Raw genomic sequence first — 16584 nt, forward strand, 5'->3', positions numbered from 1 at the left:
ATATAACTGTTTGTCCGTTTATTTATATTAAAAATGTATCAAGTTTCCTGCGCTTAAAGAAGCAAATCTGCTTAAAGTAACTTTATAGAGCAAATAATAAAATGATTCCTGTTATTGATTCGACATTAAACACGGTACAGGAACAGATGGAGCCACTTCCAAACACAATTACCATTTAAAATAGATTACAGCACATGTTAAATATAGCCGCAAGTTGTATCGACGGCAGTCGCTCCCATACCGTGCTGTTCCAATAGTTTATTTATGAAGTGAAATTAGATAAGGTTATGTGTGTGCCTAATATGAAATAATTATGCAATTCGAAGGAGCGAGACGACTTTGAGGTTAGAATTCAATATTTCTCATTCTCCCCGTCAAATCTCCCGAAGATTATTCCAAATTTGTAATACATAAGGACGTTCACCTTTTGAATGCTCCTCGATATATTTGCCGCTTAAATTTTAGCCACTATCAAGATACGCCTAAGGAGTATTACCTTTTAGTTAAGTTTCAATACTTATGAGGATTTTTAGGGTTCTAAAATCAACAAGGGACCCTCAATAGTTACGCCATGCTTTCATTTATTTGTTCAAAATTAATAATGTTTGATACTTCGACCTACGAATAGTAACTTCGCTCATAATCAGTTCATATTATTTATTTATCTTACTATTATTACAAATGCGAAAGTTTGTTAGGTTGTATGTATGTTTGTTACTCATGCAAAATCTACTGGATTGATTTTTATGAAATCTTGTTTAACCTATAAGTTAAACACTTACGTTCTTTTATACCAAAATTCTCACGTGAGCAAAGCCCCGAGACGCAGCTAGTATGCTATAATATGTATGTTGTATTTTTTTTGTATTCACGTTTATATATTTACTAGCTATAGGTATATATACTTTGCTTTTTTTGACGACCTCGGTGGCGCAGTTGTAAGGTTCTTGCCACTGAACCGAGAGGTCCCGGGTTCGATCCCCGGTCGGGTCATGATGGAAAATGATCTTTTTCTGATTGGCCCGGGTCTTGTATGTTTGTCTATTTATGTATTTGTAATAATATATAGTATCGTTGAGATAGTATCCCATAACACATGTCTCGAACTTACTTTGGGGCTAGCTCAATCTGTGTGATTTGTCCTAATATATTACTGTTTTGCGTGAAAGAGTAACAAACATACATACACATACATCCTCACATACTACTTTCTGATAATCTTATTTCTCTCTCTAATTACTATCTATGAGACGAAAGGAGATGAAACAACAGGCATGGTCTCCATAGCTCAGCGCCATCTATCAGCTCGATATAGTACTGCCCCGGTTAGGCAGGGGCATGGGTTCAATTCTCGCTCGAGGCCTGAATTATTTCGTCTCATTATTTAAATTTTCGACTTCATCTGTCATGATTTCTGAAACTCATTAGATAATTATGCGATGTTGAAAATATACTCGTTTAAATAAATTAAAAAAGTACCCAATACCTATCATAATCGCCCATTAATACACTACCATCGCACGGCCCTTCCGTTTTTAATTGATGTACCTACACAATTCATAAAGAAGGTTAATACCTTCTTCAAAGGAAAGGAAGGAAGGATAATTCCTTCTTAATGAATTCGTCACCCGTTTGGCTGGCTGTACAAAAAGTATGTTTGGCGCACAAAAAATATTATTATAAGCCGCGTGGTCCGATTTCCTTTGTCGAATAACATGAACATAGCTCTCTATTATAGTATACTAAATGTTGCCCGGGACTTCGCTCCCGTGGGAATTTCGAGATTTAATATAACCTATTAGCAATCTGGATAATGTACCTTTCTAATGATGAAGGAATTGTTGAAAACGGTTAGATAGTTTCGAAGATTACTCGCTTCAAACATTATAACCTTACAAATGCTCCCCTCTTTATAATAATAGTATAAATTTTGGGCGTATTCTATGTGAGTCAAATAAAGAATATTCCTATCAATTCCAGGGTGAAAATGTCAAAGATTTACGAAGAAGTGGACCCAGGGTTCGCAGTCAAGTGTAGTGACGTCACACTATGCTCACACACGAAGGGCTTCTTCAGGGAGCTGGTAGATGAGATGGCCTCCCTGGCCGACAAGGATGACTGGATCCAGACATTGGAGAAGTTGCCCGAGGCAGAAAAAATTGCTGCAGTTTTGGACAATAAGGAGGTACTTTGTTGTGAATATTGTGTACTCATTCTGTATAAAAACCCAACGATTGGTCCAGTTTTCTCATCAGTTTACTCGCCTGTTCGGACTACTTTCCCGATTGGTAGGTATATTTGTTTATTAAATGCTGTACGGTTTTTATGATTCTCTATTTTGTATGTGAGTTTCGTCAATGGGACATTCAACAGCTAGATTATGGGTCGAAAAAACTGCAAGCAACAACTGGATGAGGATGGCCCAGTACAGAGATAGTTGACGTAGACGGAGGGAGGCATTACCAGCAGTGGGTCACTGGCTGCAGACTATGATAAGATGATGACATTCCTTATTGCAATTGTTTACAGAACAAGAATTGCAGCCAAATGGTCTTATTATTCTTAACAAACTGCTGTCCAAATGATTTAAAGTATAATAATGTTTAATTGCTAACCACATTTTAAAACGCACATCCCACTAATCTTTTTCAAAAATAATGGAACTAATATTGAATTCTAGTCAGCAATGCCATTGATTTACATCGTTCCAGGTTATGGGCGCCATGACAGAAGTGTTATCGCGGATCCAGCCTCTGTACCGAGGCAAAGACCCGAAGGTTTCGCAGGAGCGTCTTCAAGTCGCAAAGGCAGCCTTGGATAAGGGTGACCTCAAGGATGCCCTCACCTTGGTTACTCAGGCTATTTTCAAGTCTCCTCCTGCAGGTATTCTCATTCGCGGCATTTAGCTCGTCGTTTATGCTTTTAGGACGCCCCAGATACAAGTCGTGGCACCAGATGAGTGATCAGATCTCTCATTGTTAGACCATTGCAAAGCAGTGTAACTCTTGAATCTGTTCTCAGTCTTAATCCCAATTATCCTGATTGTAACTAATATTATAAATATGAAAGTATATGTTTTCACTTCATATAATTGTCCAATCTTCTTGAAGTTTTTGAACATAGGGTAATCCTGAATATAGAAGTGTATATGCTTCGTTATACATGGTAAGTTTATTGCTTTGTCTACACAATTATTATAAAGAGGTAAGCGTTAGTGAGTTTGTATCTTAGAGGCGGGTAGTCTCCGAAACGAGGTACATAACCAATTTCAAAAATTAGGCTATTTCTTATCTAAAATTCCCACTGGAGCGAAGCCCCGCTCCACATCTAGTTATTATTTAAAGAGGTAAGGGTTTGTGAGATTGTATGTCTGAGGGGAGTAATCTCAGTTACTACAGAACCGATTTCAAAATTTATTTCACCGCTAGAAAATTACATTATCCAAGATTGCTATAGGCTATATTTTATCTCAAAATTCCCACTGGAACGAAGCTCCGGGCAACATCTAGTATACAATGTGTTTGTTAAAAATTTAACTTTTAAATACTCCTTAGGTTTGGACGACTCACTGGACGGAGGAGCTACGCTGGCCATGTCCTTGTGGCTACGATCTGAAGTGCTTCTGAAGATGGACAGGCCTCAAGCTGCCTTGGAAGACCTGAAGATGGCGCTGAAAGAACGACTCCCGGCCAAGATGCGACCTTCCTACTACTGGCGTATGGGGCATTGTTACAAAGGTAATCTGGGTGAATTGCAGGGAGGATAATTTGCAAGCTTACCAGGTTTTCAGATCCAGAGTTTTTGTTTCCTCCTCCGACGTCCTCAGCAGAAGTTACCACGCCCCCGTCCACTAGCTTGAGGTCCTGAGTTCGATACCCAACGCGGGTAAATATTTGTACCTGTCAAATTTGTCTGCGGTTCTGAGTGTGTTGTGTCAAGTTCTGTTTGTGTTGAGTGTTTCCCATTAAAATATAAAGCGGGTGTTGAATCAGAAAGCCTACCGCAAACAAGGATGAGGTTCTTTCCTGGTTAGGAGTTTACCACGAGCCCTTTCTCCAGAGGTTTTGTTATGCCACTGGGCTATTAATTTCTAAGTAATACATACTTAATTATAAAGGGTCGATACAGAGATGAAGAAGTCTTCAAAGGCATTATAATCAATTGATTTATAGCTGTTTCGCCTGTATCATCGTTCTCAAAAAAAAAAAAATTGTGTAGGTTTGTATGTGTATTTGTTGTGTATGTATGTATATTTGTACATCAAAAGTGAATTTGATGTACAAATATACTGACAAATTACTTGAGGAAAAATTACATAAGTGAACTTGACATTAGACTTTTATTATAATGAATTTCATATATATGATTTTTTTTAAAGCTTTTTTTAAACAAGTATTGTTATTAGGGAAATCTTATTGCATTCAAATTGTTTCAAAAAAATAATGTCCGTGCAGTAAACCATTGAGGTGGCGAAGAACGTCTGGAGCCGCTCCTAGGTGCACCGTCAGATCATGTTTACCATAAAAATGCATTGCCATCAATCGGTCAGATATCTGCTTTAAAATTGAGTTGCAAGGTTCCACACAGGGACATAGTTCTCTAAGTATATTGCAAAGTAAGAATAAAAGCTTGTAATAATAGGCAATATTATTTATTATCCAATTAAATAAAAAAGGGCGCATGTACCCACACCTGTCGGCTTACAGACCCCAACCACAATCGGTTGGGGTAGACAGATTCTACAATAGCGTAATTTGTCAACAAGATGTCCAGGTTATAGGAACACAGCGGGCGGTTGTTACCCGCTAAAGTAGTTATTTTTGAAATTACTTTTTACCGTTTTTATACACAGCGCCATCGACTATCAGACATTTTATGCATACTTGCGGAATAATTCAAACTAATATTATAAATGCGAAAGTAAGTCTGTTTGTTTGTTTGTTACCCCACGTTACATGCATTATCTGCACAACCAATCTTCTTGAAATTTTGTGTACATGTAGTTTGAAGTAAAGAGCTGGTCCTTACAACCCGGAAAAATAACTGGTCCCGTAAAAAAACACGCCAAAAATTATTTCACCATTAGATAGGTACTCACCAAGATTGCTATAGGCAATATATTTTATATAAAAATTCCCACGGAAGCGAAGCCCCGGGCAACATCTAGTATTTCAATAAATATATCTATATTTCTTATATTTTCAAGGAATTTGTACCACGTGCTCCGTGGTACAAAATCTCGTAACACAAAAATAATTATATAAGCACAAAGAAAACCCAATTTAATTTACATAATTAATTGAGAGGTTTATAATTAAATATAAAATTATTAATGAGTACAGCATATTCGTTGGGAGATTTCCGGATAATTTGAGTAATTGGATCCGAATCTGTATTATATTTAGTCTTATTTTCTGAACGAAAATGAGTTCTTTTATAGAACGAATGTAAATGATTTGTAGATTCTATAAAAACAAACTTAACCCGTTTAGATTACATAACCAGTTCGCTATCATTTTTTATTTATTTATTTATTTATGTACACAACATAACAGTGTAAATATAAAACTTACAAATAGGAAACTACGTACAAAGGTACTACTTATTTCTATAGAAATTTCTTCCAGTAGACCCGCGAAAGAAGAATGGGATAAAAAGAGGCATTTTTCTTCGCCTTATGTACAAACACCTGTAGCAAAAGTTGTTCAGCCTGATGCCGACCTCTATGACCGTCACTCGTTCGATCCCCGGTCAGATAAAGATGGAAAATGATCTTTAATCTGGCTCTTGGATGTTTATTATATGAGAAACCACCACAAGAAACATATTGATTGGTCTATCATTGGATTTGAAATGGCACCACCTGAGCGTGTTCATATTGAGGCTGAACGTCCGTAACCTGTCGCTTCGCGGGAACATTTCCTCCCATATTTAATTTCCGACTGCCCCAGACAACTTAAAGCTAATATTCAATATGCTGCCTTGAGGAAACAGTTGATGGCGCATGTTGGATGTTCGTTTTTGACATCTGCTATCAGGTGTACCAATTTCGACTGGTAATTGACTGAATAGTTGGCTTCGAATACGAAGCAAAATACAAACATTTTGTGAAACAAAATATGTCTGGCTTTGCCGTTCGCGCTTGTATCTGGCAGAAGGGGAACCGAAGTAGTGCTGGCTTGATGTCGTCAAGAATGATATATCAATGGTCTGACAAATAGGGATACAGACGACTGTACGAAATGGAGAAGAAAAAGGGAAGCTGTCCTTGGACATCAGGAAAACGCTCGAATGAGTGACGCGGGGCGAAAAGCAGATGAGTGGAGTACGCGGCTCCATCATGGCCCGCCAGTAGGCGCAAGCACGTTCACATGTTTTTATATATGCTAACACGTTAAAAAAGAATTCTCATAATAGTAGAGGTAAATAAGATTATACAAATATTTTTTTAGTTAAAGATGGCGTCACAATTTACTCCTTCTCCAGGTATTGGCGAGGCATCCAGAGCGAAGGTATCGTACGAGCTGGCAGCACGGTTGTTGAGTAGTGATGAAGAGGCTACAAACAGACTGGCCAAAGACATAGCAAATCTGGACTACTCCGTGCAACCGAAACAACCGACAGAAAAACCCAGTCAGTAAAATACCACATGCAAATCTACTCAGATTTCTTAGTTCGTAGTTGGCGATCTCTTGAAGCCTTGAAAGGTCTATTAACGTGTCAAAAACATTTGCTTTTCTCCATGCGCCTTCTTCTTCTTCTTAGCGTATCGACTCGGTGAATCTTCTTTGTGAAGACCAATAAGACACCACCAATACAGCCAGTATCTACGTTGCAGCGTTACAGTGGAACAAATGAGTATCCGTGCATCTGTAAACATGGCAGCCCTTTTTATAGCGAAGTTTTGACGGTCAACCAAATATCTCGAAGGTGTTATAAAAAAGAACTGAATGAGACCCTTCTTTATCTTTGAATAATAATAAGAACAATGTCAGTTTGTATTGGCAGCAAACAATAAAGAATTATAATTGAAAACTTCACGCAATAATACGATCATGATTTCGTATGTTTCCAGGGTTATTGCTGACAGCGGGCGCTAAACCCAATGCGCCTTCGCTCTCCAAGCTGCTCAAAATCGCTGAGGAAGGCGGCAAGGTCAGATTATATTGCTTTATAAAAAAAATAATTTACTCTCATTTATTAACCCACTTACCAAACGTCTAAAAATATGTGTATATAGGTCAACTAATGATAAAAAAACTTAGACCCTTCCTAAAATTTTTACCTCTCACACTTGACATTAATACCTTCTTATAATTATTTATATATTTTCTTGACATGTTTATTGCATATATTTTGACATTTACTTGTAAAACATATACGTGATTTGTGATCTTCAAGTGTCTGAAAGTAACATAGGTATCTATTTATGTTAGATTATGGAGATCGAGTATGTCATGCACACTCAAATGGTCAAACCGGTGGCGGCGTCGTGGATCTGGTCGGAAGGTTCCCTTAATTGTGGTTGAGCTTCGCGATGGCTGACTCACGCGTCAACTCGTGAACGGGTGCTGCCGGGGGGAACTGGTCAGCTCGATCTTTTATTAAATGTTTTTTTGTGTGGTTAACTATACATATATAAATATTTTCTTTTTCCTTTCATCAGCACTTGATCACAATCATAATATGTTTCAGTATACCTTTTGACCACGTACTTTATTGTGTACTTACATTGTTATATTACTGATAAAAAATTATACATAAATTTATATTTAAAAAATGGTAAGCCCTTATAGCATAATAGGGATAAACACTGTTTGAATGAGTTTCTTTCGGCATTTCTTCTCAGCAGTGGTCGTTCCGAAATGCTAGTAGTTTGCTTTGCTTTGGTAAACATCATTTAATTTAGAATATGACGTGAAAAAGTGCCTGTGAAGGCCTAATTTCCTAATTTTTGATTTAATGTTCCAAGGCGTTGATACCGCATAAATTTCTTCAATAAGAGTGTTTGCCCATGGTCTCTGTGATAGTACCCTAGAGGGTACCACGATAATTATTTTACCCGTGATCCCTGAATTTAGTATAAGCCAACTACCTAATTTTCCTCTTATACCTATACCCTATACCTATATATATATATATTGCACAAACTTGTGTGTCCAAGAGTCCAGCCTTTTATTATATAGTCCAGCGTAGTTTTAATTAAATTTATAGTTTGATTCGCTGGAGGTCTTACTTCACATCTTATTGTTTTCCTGGTCGGAGACGCCAACGCAAGCACCAGACGGGTAGTACCTCTCTCTCTTTCTCTCTTATCTGATTCTCCCAGGTTGCCATTAAGTGTCGAAGACCCAGGGTCCAAATTCAACATTTCGCTTTCACGTCGAACGGTTGTAGGCATCCTTAGTTGCTAGACCATTGTCACGTATATCATCCTTCCTTAACTCCTGACTTTCATTATACTTGACAGTTTTTATATTGATTTTCTGATAAGCGAATTATAAACACCTATCAGCTTTTTCCCACAGGGCCGCTACGCAGTAGCCAACGCCAGGATTCGAACAGGGGACGTTCTGTTGGTGGACAGCCCCTACGCCGCCTGTCTCCTACCCGACTTCTTCGGGACTCATTGTCAACACTGCTTTAAGAGGTGTGTATTAATAGAGTAAAACTATAGTTAAATACAATGACGAAGTGAGACCAGCGCAAACACAAACTCAAAATATCTTTATTGCATTACTGCAATAAATATATTTTGAGTTTGTGTATATACTTTTATGATACTTTGTTACTATACAGTTACCTTACTTTATTACTTATAGTAACAAAGTATCAAATCACATATGGCGCACCAATCACATTGCGGTGTGGTTGTTGTTGCTCACAATGGCTCGCTGTTATTGGTTTAGTTTCATCTCACTGCGAATCGACTTGACGTTTTGATGTAAATAGCAAATTTCTACCTGCGCACAAATGCCAGTTTACTGTGTTTCATGGAATTAGTAGGTACTCTGTACGAAGTACTTACTAAATCCATGGCCAGTTTATTATTCTCATTTCATTTCGCTAGCCTATTGAAAATGTAAATACATTTTAGCCCGATAGGCTATTGGGTTGAATAGAAATAATTATTAAAAATTTTATTCCATAAAATCACAAGAAAAATATTTACAAGTGGACTATATTATTTACTCATTATGGAATTCTCTACCAGACAACAAAAACAACAATAAGTAAGATTTTAAATTATTTCTCGTAGGATTGAGGACTGTATTGACACAGCTCCAGTGTGGTGCCCCAGATGTTCTGGAGTGGTGTTCTGCAGCGCGCAATGTCGCGACACTGCGGCCTCCTACCACAGCCACGAGTGTCAGTTCTTGGATCTCTTCATTGGTAATGTCTTGGATATTATTTTATGGTCAAATCTAGTTGAGCAATGATCTGAAATCTAGGGATACCGACGATCGTGCAATATGGAGACAAATCTCTAGGGAAGCTGGCCTTGGGCTCCGACGCTCAACAGCTGAGGAGAAACCACCGAGAAAACAATCAAATGAGAGAGCGAGATAGTACGTAAGATATATAATGGACGGGACTAATTGACCAGTGTTAGCGTTTAACTCTCTCATGTTCCAATGGTTAGTCCTTAAGGCATAATGAACTTCTCTACTTTCCACGTTCCCTGAAGATTTGACATTGGGATTTTCAAGAAAAGAATCTATCGTTTTCCCAAAAAATGTGTGTGTGAGTGACTCGTATCGTTGCTGGTGTCCATGTGGTGTCCATGTGGTGTTTGGAAACCCACAAACTTTTACCCAGTATGCTATATAAAAAAGGAAACACTTCTTGCAGGTTCCGGGATGTCGGTTCTAAGTTTCATAGCTCTGAGGATGGTCACTCAAGCAGGACTGGAAACTTCCATGGCGATACATTCAAAACATTTATCTGGCGACGCGAAAACGGTGGAGGGAACGGCTCTTAATGATATTGAAGGTGTAGCCAAGAAATTCAAAATGAAAAGTAGGAAAGAAAGGTTGAACAGATCCAGAAAAGGCTTAAAAGCTTGTCAGAGAAGGTCAAAGAAGAAGATATAGAAACTAAAGAAGACAAGATGAATATAGAAGAGACAATTGAGTTGAAGGCTGCACAAATATATTCTTTGTGCACACATTCCGAACAGAGAAAAGGCGAAGACTACTTGAAAAGAATAATTATGGGACTATTTTTGACGGAATGTTTAAAAAAAGTGGGCTTTTTCAAAACATGTGAAGCTGATAATAAAGTGAGAGGCAAGTTGAAATGTTTTTATGAATTATAAAAAAACGATTGACGAACGAACTGACAATGATTTCGGGCACGTCATTGTAGGGGAACGCCTTTCATGGTCTAATATTTATTTATTATTATTAAAAAATAATAATTAAAATTTGGATCGAGCCAGTTTTCCTTTCAGAAGAGATGACCTTGCAAAGAGATCCGAAAGTAGGTCTTCTCGTACATCAGAAATCTCTGCTAAATCTGTATTTGTGTATAATATAAAATAAATAAAAGTCCAATTCCTGTGGTATCTATACATTCCAGCCGAGACATCAATCTGTGCGTTGATTGTCAAGAACCTTCAACTGCTGCAGTTCAATGCCCATGAGATCTACGAGACGGTCCGGGGGGATCACCCCTTCTCTGGCTCCAAGCCAGTTTACATCGCCGTGGGGATCTATCCTACGGGAGCTCTCTTCAACCACGAGTGCTATCCTGCTGTTGCTAGGTAAACATTGTAGCTCCACAATATCTCTGGTGCCAACTATCATTCTTCTTCGTGTCAATTCGGAATGACTATTAAAACGGTGTTATGTGGCCACACTGAGAGATTGCTCTGTCGTTGGCGCATTTCAAATCGTCGATAGAGCATTTGCTATAGAAGATTTGAATCTCAACATCACATTTCATTAGGAATGCATTACATCTATACTATTATTATAAAGAGGTAAGCGTTTGTATGTTTGAGGCGGGTAATCTACGAAATTACCGAACCAATTTCAAAATTTCTCTCACCATTAAAAAGGTACATTATCCAAAATTGCTATAGGCTACATTTTATTTCTAAATTCCCACGGGAGCGAAGCGCCGGGCAACATCTAGTAAACTATATTATAGCAACGAAAATAGGGCAGGGTTTCTAATGACAACAAGTTAGCGGAACTTCTGTGTGGCCTTACAAAAGAGAAATTACCTAAAGGCATCTAACACGACTCAGATACTTCGACGGCCGCAACGTCGTCCTCCGAGCGACGCGACCGCTTGCTCCCGGAGATGTGGTGTCAGAGAACTACGGGCCCCACTTTATGATGAGAGGACTGAAGGAGCGTCAACGAGTGCTGGCATGTAGATACTGGTTCCGATGCGAGTGCACCGCTTGTGTGGAAGACTGGCCCACTATGCAGCAGTTGACCAGTAATACTCCGCCTTATTTGAGGTATTTATTCAATTACCCTACGTCCATTATATTTTACTTTCAAATCACTGAAACGGGGAGGAGAAAGAACTTCGAATTCTCAAGCACACACAATTCAAAAGTAAAATTCTCCCAGGTGTGACAACGCGGACTGCTCGTATAAATTTCGAGCCAACATGCAGTCCCTGCCAAATAGGTGTCCCAAATGCTCAACGGCCATCGAAAGCGAGATCGTAAAGGCTGGTCTGGATACAATCCAAAAGTGTATTGATCTTTATCAGGTGAGCCATTTAGTTTGTTAGCCATTTCATTATAATGGGGGATGAAAGTTTGTATGAAAATCGTAACTGTTCCGTTCCGCTTTCGCAGAAAAATTCACGCAGGCGAAGTCGTGGGTTATAACTAGTTTTTAGTATACGCAAGATATAGGCGTGAAACTGGGACGAATCTCAATGCAAATACATACGATTATATCCTTAAGACTTAAGTCAGAAGTATTACCTATATAAGTCACGAAGTCATTTTTACAGAAAGGAGCACACCTGATGGACGAAGGCCGTACTGAAGATGCTACGTCGGCCATGTGCGATGGCATAGACTTGTACCACGAGATCGCCAGGCCTCCGCATCGAGACACGCACCTTGCTCAGGAATCACTGAGATCCTGCTTCGCAGCAGCTGGCAATGTGCACATAGTACCAGCCAAAGATATAGCTGCCAAATAAATCACCATAAAACCAGGACGGTTTGAATAAGAAAGGTTAATGTGCTGCCATTACATTAATGTACGAGAAGTCTCATCCATAGCTCCTTACAATAGATCCAATACTGTCTATGTACGAAACGGAAGCTAGTCTTGCATAGGATTATCATTCGCAGATGGAGATCACAACATGCTATCATGATCAAAGCAGGTAGTAGGTTGGCCTGACAATGGAAAGACTAGTAGTTTGTCTCCTTGAATCATCTGTAACTATGGTTTAAGATATCCTTAGTAGATACCATTGGAGCTGTTACCAAATTTACTAATTGTTACCCGTTAAGTTTTTATGTCAAAATAAAATTGTTATATGTACTGTAAACTGGTTTATTTGAAGACTCTTTAAATTAATGTTTTGAACGGGAAATACTAACTACACAAAAGGAATCGGAACCAATGATTGTATAACTGTTTTAAAAAATATTTCCTTGAGTATATCTAATATATTTTTATATCATATTGAATACATTGTTTATCAATATTTTTTAAAAAGACGTCTTCATTTTTACATAGGTTATAAAATGAATATTTTCGTCAAGTATGAACAAGAATGTATTCGCCATTGCATCAAACCCGAAGATCTCATAATTTTAGTAAAAATAATTAGGAATGTCAGAGCAGCACCCAATTATCAAACCACAATATCTTGGAATCACAGAAAATGACGAAACTAAACCTTGATTATTAAAAAAAAATGGATAAATAAAATATAACGAAAGTTAACCTAATTACAAAAAATGTAGATAACTAAACTCAGAATGGTGGATGAAAGGTTAAAATCGTCGACGTAGACACAGAAAATTTAAAGGCATGGGCAATGATGACTGATCCGTTATCGGATTATATAGGATTTCAGCCAACCCCTTGACACGTTAATTTTGTGGTGTATAATAAAATAGTTAAAATTACGACCATTAATATAATATTGATGGACAATGGACAAGTAACACACCACCAAACTAAAAAAATTGAGCATCTTAATGCATAAATCACCATTATTTGAATGTAGAATGAATATAATGCAATATATTTCTGTCGTAAAATCAAGGGTTGTCAAAGAAGGTTTTGCAGGCGCACTCCTGGTTGTCAACGTCTCCTTCACCGGTACTGGAGACGGTCTTCCTGAGGGTCTGGACTTGGGCTTGGAGTCCCAAGATCCTAAATTGCGCCTGTTCAAAGTTCTCATTCAGCCGTTGGATCTGGCAGGTCATACGGCATTGCAACTAGAATGTAAAATTAGAATGAGTAAAACGCAAAGTGCTTTTCAATGATGAAGAGATTTCTAGGTGTACCCTTAATGATACTATGATGACAAATAATCTTCGATATACTAAACATCCAATCAAATAATAATACACTCACTTCTTCGCGATCCTTCTCAGCAGTTTTCACTTGAGCTCTCGAGGCAGCAAGTTGCCTCTCCAGCTCCGCTACTGTGGTCTGCATACACCTGTGTAAACATATTTACATTTTACCATACTGCGACGGAAAGTTAAGAAAAACGCCTACAATATTTTTAGTATGCAAGACAATATGGTATGATACCCACGGAAGTTTGATTCCGGTAAACACGTATATCGTACGAGGTGATTAATGGGTCTAAATCCTTAGCAGCTGATAAGCAACATAGCGTTCTTAAGGATGAAGTCAGAGAGGTACCCGGTGGTAAAAGCATAGCCGAATGTTCAAAAATTTTATGGTATCTCGAAAATTCTAACTTCAAAAATTAATATCATCCTATATTTCTTATATATTACTTATTGACGTCAAAAAATTACTTAAACAGTATACTGCTGCAAGCAGTGAAGCACGCAAGTGAAGAAAAAGCGTCGCAACAAACTTACCATACCGCATTTTCTTCAAGGACTTCAATTAACAAATATGAATCTAAGTAGACGATCTGTTGAAAATGCAACCAGGAACCCACAAAGATAACTTACTTCCGAATAGTCTCCGTGCGCTCGTTGGCCCTGGTCAAGGCTCTCGCAGCCTCGTCCCTGGCCCGGTCCAGTTCTCCTCCCAACTGTGCACACTCATGCATCTTCTCCTGTAGACGCTTCTCGTTCGCAAGAACTGACTCCTCCATACGCAGAACTTGGTTCCTGAAAATTTTCAGTCAATGTTTATTCTTTTGGTTCTTCCATTCTTAGTAAATACTTATCAAAAAATCTCAGGAAGCGGTATTTGTATTGCGCTTTTTTTTGCTGCTATGGCGCTATATGTAGGTATACCTATTGTGTAACACCCTTATTATCTAGTATTGCATTTGTCAAGATTATATATGATAAGAAATAGAAGGTGCCTGTGTAGGCTAGATGGCCTACAGCGTTAATAAAATCTTATGTTTTCTAAGCAACTTTTTTACAGCTACCACGACTTTTTTTGCGATATTATTTATTTAGGACCTTAAAATATTTGAGAAAATTACTTAAGTCTCTCGATCTCGTTCTTCAGTGTGACATTAGCTTCAGTCAGTTGGGCTATCCTCTGCTGCAACAGCGCCATCTGCTTCTCATCAGCTCCCTTCTCCGGAGGCTTCTCGGGCGGCTTAGTGCTTTGGTGCAACAGCATATGGACCTGACAAATTGGTGTGTAAATGGCGTGTGGGTCGGTTCTGGCTTAAGACCATTCAGTGTCCTCCCGTGGAAGTCATCCAGTCAACTAAGCAACATATCCTTAGTAGCCGATGAGGGTTGACGTCAGGCAGTTCGTCGGTCATGTAGAGCCAAATTTTATAATATCCTATATACGGGCGAAGATGAGAACGAGCTTAGAGAACAGGTGTAAATAAAACATATAGAGACAAATCATTGAGTTGGCCCCTAAGTAAGTTCGAGACTTGCGTTATTCTTGAGATACCCTTGGACTTGTGTACGGTTTGGTTTAAGAAAATATAATGGTCACCTTTTCCCTAGCACAGTTGAGCTCCCTGGCGAGTTGTTCGGCGTTGTGCTCGGCGATTGCCTGCGACTGCTGTGCATCCTTCAGCCGCATCTGAGTCGCCTTCAGCAGTTCCGGGATCGGCGCCAACTCTTGAAGCTTCTCTTGGAACTTTATCTAGAATAATAACGTCTTCATATGATAACTATCCCTGCCGAATATCGAAATAAATATCAGCCACTTTATATTGCATTCTGCAGATCCGGTACAGACAAAATTATAGTTATGATAATTAATACTTCAAATATTAATGCTAAAGGAAAGATAGATACAGCGTTACAGATTGTACAAATAAAACTTGATACATGTCCACTCAGCAGCACATTAAGCAATACGAGGCAGATCATCACATTCCTACTAATATTATAAATGCGAAATTTTGTGAGGATTTGGGTATGCATGTTTGTCACTCTTTCACATAAAATTCGGTACACGGGTAGAATATAACCTGGAATAACATACACTAGAATAAGGTGCCAACTTTTATCTACCTTGACTCTCTGAATCTCCAAGTTGATCTGCTCACTGATTCTGGTGTTGTCCATGTCCATCATGTCCATTTGGCGACGCTGCTCCTCCACTAGTTGCTGCGCTTGTAAGTACTAAAGAAACAGACACACAATCAACGTGATCATTGGTTGCTTAACTGTATATAAATATAGGTATATGGAACCTGATATAATAATATGACTCCATCCATCGTGACATCATCCTGTATGACGCCACAAATAATGCTATATTAGTGGCGCCAATATGGTCCTAACAAATTTAGCCTACTCGACACGCAAAAAAGAAGAGGAAGACTTACTTTAACTCTGTAGTCCTGAAGTTGGTCATTTTGTTCCTTCATTAATATGCGCAATTCATCAATTTCCTCCCTAGCTTCTCTGTAGCACCTCTTCAACGCGGACACGTTGACCTCCTGCTCGAAGGCCTGCTCCTTCGACCCAAGCATCATATTGGTCTGAGTCGCCAGGCCTTCAAACCTCATCTCCAAATCTCGCAACTTGTGTTGGACCTCGCGGTGTTGGCATCTCTCCTTCTCTAGCTCTTCCTTCTTCTTCAGCAATTCCGTTCGGAGCATAGCGCACTGAATTGAAAATATGAAAGTTCATCGTTATACCAACTTCCTTCCAACCACTAAGCTAGCACCAAAAAAGCAAGAAAAGTAAATTTGTGACATGGGTCTTAGCAATAATTCTGGCAAAATCTAAGTTAACTTGCATTAGTCACCCCAGAAAATATTTGAGAGTTTTGAGAGACTCCGTTTTTAATTTTTATGTCATACGTGCTCTCTCGTCTTACTTCGTGGTCACTTATTAGATTAAACGGTGCATTATCCTATGTGTCTGAGAGGTGCGGGTCTTGGGTAAGATTACCAGATTTTCCATACAGAAATCTAGCTAGACCGCGCACGTGCAGCTATTATGTT

General features: G+C 38.7%; 2 protein-coding genes across 5 annotated transcripts in view; one reads left to right on the forward strand and one right to left on the reverse strand.

Annotated features, from left to right (window-relative positions):
* Nucleotides 1-194: 194 nt before the first annotated feature.
* Nucleotides 195-12534, forward strand: Smyd4-2 (SET and MYND domain containing, class 4, member 2). The gene is given in 14 exon segments (XM_053768213.1): nt 195-344; nt 1981-2185; nt 2712-2883; nt 3555-3737; nt 6487-6633; nt 7076-7155; nt 8529-8650; nt 9260-9393; nt 9853-10053; nt 10056-10289; nt 10582-10765; nt 11255-11473; nt 11589-11733; nt 11983-12534. Coding segments are annotated over 13 exon segments (2214 nt in total). The 5' UTR covers nt 195-344; nt 1981-1987; the 3' UTR covers nt 12178-12534.
* Nucleotides 12526-16584, reverse strand: part of LOC128683037 (myosin-14-like) — an 18141-nt gene continuing 14082 nt past the window's right edge. For all 4 annotated transcript variants that reach the window (XM_053768209.2, XM_053768211.1, XM_053768212.1 and 1 more), the window contains 7 exons: nt 15961-16242; nt 15644-15754; nt 15117-15269; nt 14641-14789; nt 14153-14314; nt 13575-13662; nt 12526-13435 (listed from right to left, as the gene is read on the reverse strand). In XM_053768209.2, coding sequence (XP_053624184.1) covers nt 13256-13435; nt 13575-13662; nt 14153-14314; nt 14641-14789; nt 15117-15269; nt 15644-15754; nt 15961-16242 — 1125 coding nt within the window. In that variant the 3' untranslated portion in view covers nt 12526-13255. The remainder of the gene's footprint in view (nt 13436-13574; nt 13663-14152; nt 14315-14640; nt 14790-15116; nt 15270-15643; nt 15755-15960; nt 16243-16584) is intronic.

Source organism: Plodia interpunctella, chromosome Z (assembly GCF_027563975.2).
Source record: "Plodia interpunctella isolate USDA-ARS_2022_Savannah chromosome Z, ilPloInte3.2, whole genome shotgun sequence".
Taxonomy (NCBI): domain Eukaryota; kingdom Metazoa; phylum Arthropoda; class Insecta; order Lepidoptera; family Pyralidae; genus Plodia; species Plodia interpunctella.